At 50.4% G+C, this 4,364-nt stretch overlaps 1 protein-coding gene across 1 annotated transcript in view; it reads right to left on the reverse strand.

Annotated features, from left to right (window-relative positions):
- Positions 1-1,049, reverse strand: part of mav (TGF-beta domain-containing family member maverick) — a 9,937-nt gene extending 8,888 nt beyond the window's left edge. Inside the window, exon 1 of the mRNA XM_017899629.1 lies at positions 885-1,049. Coding sequence (XP_017755118.1) covers positions 885-1,049 — 165 coding nt within the window. The remainder of the gene's footprint in view (positions 1-884) is intronic.
- Positions 1,050-4,364: the final 3,315 nt, after the last annotated feature.

A 4,364-nucleotide genomic window follows, 5' to 3' on the forward strand; every position in this document is an offset into this window, starting at 1 on the left:
CCTCCTCCTCCTCCTCCTCCTCCTCCTCCTCTTCTTCCACCACCGCCACCTTCTCCTTTTCCTCCTCCAACTTCTCCACCTTCTTTCTCCTCCTTCCACCTCCCACCGTGCTTTTTCCTTCACTCCTGTTCCCGTCTTTCGCCTCGCTTCGTTCTTTTCGGTCAATCGTGAAACACGTCGATCGACATGTCAACCGATCGTCTTAAGCGACTTTTAAATCAACGCGCGACTATTTCCACGCTATCGTCTCGTTATCCCTTTTCTCTTTCTCTCCCTCTTCCCCTCTCTCCTTCTCTTCTCGTGTACTTTTAAATACCACGATGATTGCTCCGACTAATTCGATTTCCCACTTTGTTCCACCGTTTCTCGCGCTCAACCGCTTTTCTTATCGCGTAATCTCAAACAATATCGATCACAATGGATCGTCCACTCGTTTGGTTTCTTCTTTTTACGCGACGGTAACGGTGTCTGTGACAACGACGACGACAAGGACGTCGACACCGGCAAAAGCGAGGGTGACGACGACGACGATGAGAAAATAGACAAAGTAGAACCGTGTGGGAAAAAGGATGAAAGAATGAGGGAGGAAGGTAAAGGAGATAGTGCCGAGGCGATCATTTTAAAACACGAACCGATCCAACATTTACGATTCTCGACGATTTTCGGAGATTTTAGGCGCCTCTTTTACTTCTTCTTCGCTTCCTCGCCTCCTTTGGTTGGCGGGAAATATCGAACACGGTTCGGCGCGCCAAAGTTTTCGATCGTCACGGGCCAGATCGAGATGGACCGGAACAAGCAAGTACAACCCGCTCCGTTCAGACGTCGCGCGTCGACTGCCGAATACCGTACTCGGCAACACGCACTCGCGTATATATCCCGTTTACTGCTCCCCGCCGGCTGGCTGCACGCTCGCGCTTCCAATCTCTCGGCATCCACGACATCCACGACATCCACGACATCCACGACATCCACGACATCCAGTACGCGACACCGTGACCACTGCCACCGGTCTCATAGTTTCCACCGTCGCCGTCGCCGCCGTCGTTCATTCATTCCAGGCATATTGCTCTTTGTTTCGACGCAACCTGCCCAAATGAGTTACGGTCACGTTGTCTCGCGAGATTGCACGCGACCCTTGACGGGGTAACCGTTGAACTTTTACACGTGAAGCGCGACCGTGTGACAGAAGCAAAGGCGGCGCTTAGTCCGTGCTTTCTTATCACCGGAAGAACCGTTAAATGGAACAACGACGACGAGGAAATCGAGAGACGGTCAGCCGGAGAGAGATTGGAGTAATCTCGCGCGAGGTCAAAAGTCGTCTTGAAACGACCGACGCTTGCTTCTTTCCTACCATGACGCCATGTGTTTTTATTTTTTCCCTTTTTTTCCTCTCGAAACGCTCGGTCGAGCAAACGCGTAATCTCGCCGAGCGAAATGTCAGCGATCGCAATTGCGATCGATTACGCGCGTGGCCTCGAACGTACGAGGGGGACTACCCTTGCGATTTCGGAGAATCGATTGATCGGTGATACGAATTCGCGCTAGAAGCGGCCGTTCGTGTCCTCCTGGCTCGCACGCTTTTTCGCGGAACGCGAAAAGTTCGCGTGATAGCGACGCCACCACCGCGTCGCATTTTTCCTCTCATTTTTCGTCGCATCAGACGCCGCGTCGTTCGAAGGATTTTACGAACCCTACGTTAACCGATGCGAGAGAAAGCACCGTTCGTCCACGAATACTACCAACGAGGATACTATTCGGTTTGTCCTGTTTAACGCGCGTCCGCTTCGCTTCGCCTCATCTCGCCTCGCCTTGCCTCGCCTATCCTAGCCTGGCCTAGCCTCCCACTGCGCCGCGCCTCTTCCTCCCGCTCAGCCCCTCCTCTTTTCTAGTTGCGCCGTGTTACGCTTCTACTCCTCCTCGGTTTACTTCGCGTCAGATCGCGTCGCGTTGTTTGTTCCTGGAAGCCGGTGATCGGCAAAGTGGCAAGGTAGAGTATGATTCACAAATACCGGGGACGGCCGGTCCTTCCTGTTCGCCTCTCGTGCACGTCCTCCACGAAAGCGGTGGATTGACGGTTGTTCTGACTGTTCCCGCTAATATCCCGTAATATCCAGTAATACGTCGATGACTAAGCCAATTTCGCGGCCAGAGTTCCTTCGGCGCGCGACGGACGCGACCTACGCGTTTCGTTACTCCAACTCCTGGGATTCCACCTCGTGATATTCACGTCTCCTTCGAGGAATTTTCCGCTGATGGGAAATTCTCGACGAACGTCGACTGCGCGGAATATATGATACGATTCCGAACAACTCGGCCGTTTGGGATTTCTCCGACGACGACGACGACGACGACGACGACGACGACGACGACGCATCGGTCAGTTCGGATTAGGTCGCCGTCGTCGTCATCGTCGTCGTCGGTATCGTTATCGATATCCGTTACCGTCTCCGCTCGAATATCTTTACCGCGACGAAGCCGATGAATCGCGCGTTAAAAATAAAGAAGCCCCATACCGGTGTTTCCCGTTCGCGTCCAACGAACTCGAGGAACGACGCGTCTCGGGCGGTACCCAGCCGTTCCCAACATCGAACGAGACTTCTTTCGCGAATAACTTACGCCATCCACGTTACGGGATTAACGCTTCCTACCTTTTCCACGTTTCCTATTTTTCATTCTCTCCTTCCTTCTCCACTGGATACATGCATATTTCGCTTTCGTTACACCTTGCATTTGAACCAATTTCTTTTCGGTCTCGTTAACTGACACGCTTCCATCGTTTTCTCCGTTTTCCCGTCCCCGACTCTCCGTCGTTCGTGTCTCCTCGAAATCGCGCGGAAAACGCTCGAAAACGGTCGAAAACGTTCGTCCGATATCCACTCGTTCGCAAGGTTAATCGCAGCACGTGGGAACGCGAAGAAACGCGAAGGAACGCGATGGGTTAGGCAAACCCCGCTCCATAACGTTTGACGATCCTCGATGGGTCTTCTCAAAAGTCGACGCGTTTTCGATTACCCGCGAAACCACGCATACCCATAGTGGTTTCTAGAGCTTCCCGTACCACCTTACGCGCACTACCGATACCACGCTACGTAACACCAAGGAATTCTCCCTCTTCCGCCTCTTTTTCTCCTACATCTTCTACTCCTTCGACTCGACTTTTTCCACCGCAGCGAAATCTCGCTGTGCGAATCTTATCCGGTATATAGATATACAAATACACGTATACGCGAAAGAACCAGGACGACGATTCTTCGATTGTACGAAGAAATTTCTTTATTCGACAAATATTAAACAAAGAGTAGTCACAAAAATCGTTTAAGTCATCGATTATCGAGTCTCGCGTCGAAAGGGTAACGATGCATTCCATCGAGCAAATGGAAGCCAAAATTCCTCGGCTACACGTGTAAGAGAACAGGCGACATTGTGTGTGTGCGCGCGCGCGCGCGCGTGTGTGTGTGTGTGTGTGTGTGTGTGAGAGAGAAAGAGAGGTACGAGGGAAAGAAAACGGTGGTGGCGACTGGTAGTTGCTTATAGGACTTTTCCCGCCTCTTTCTTTACCTTTTTCCTTTTTCCGTCTCTCTTTTCGTTTCATTCTTTTTCCCAATTCGGAAATACTCGCACTTGCTCCAACGATTTCTAATCGGCCAATTATAATCCAACATTGGCCCTTCATTCTCGCTTCGCTTCGCTCCCCTTCTTCTCGTCTTCCCCAAGTGGAACACGGTTGAATTTGATCGATTTCGCATAACATTCGACCGATGAGTCAAATTCTCGCGTGTCTACGAAAGCATCGTTCTTTCCTGTTACTCATTCGCTTGCTTTTACATATCAGATACGGATCTTTTCGTCGAGTAACCATTTTGTTCCACGCTCGTATTCCCTTTCTTTCTTTCTCAGCGTTTCCCTTCCCTAGTTTTCTACCTTCGAAAACGGACGAAAAAAAGGCAAAGAGAATTACCTATCGCACTAACGTCTAAAAAATAAGCACGATATCCGTCTCATTTTATTCTCGTCGTTCCAGACAAGAATATGCGACGATCGCTCGATGCTCGGCTGTTCTTCGATATTCCATATTTCATGCTCGATGCTCGATACTGGATTGTCAGAAGCCGAAATAGCAAGTAGTCGGTAATCGATGGTCGGGTCGATGATCAATCATTCGTCTGTTGTGTACGCACGCACGCGTCGCACGCACAGTCCAAAATTCTACGATCTAGATTCTCACCATTCCAATATACCCGGAATGTACTTCTCGATCAATTTCTCGTAATACGGCCAAAGTTTCTCGATGTTGGGAAGTTCATCACTCTTGGTATATAGATCGTACTTGCTGAAACGTGACCACGGAATAGTTTACTCTTTCC

Source organism: Eufriesea mexicana, unplaced genomic scaffold, assembly GCF_001483705.2.
Source record: "Eufriesea mexicana isolate 0111107269 unplaced genomic scaffold, ASM148370v2 scaffold4744748266, whole genome shotgun sequence".
Classification (NCBI taxonomy): Eukaryota; Metazoa; Arthropoda; class Insecta; order Hymenoptera; family Apidae; genus Eufriesea; species Eufriesea mexicana.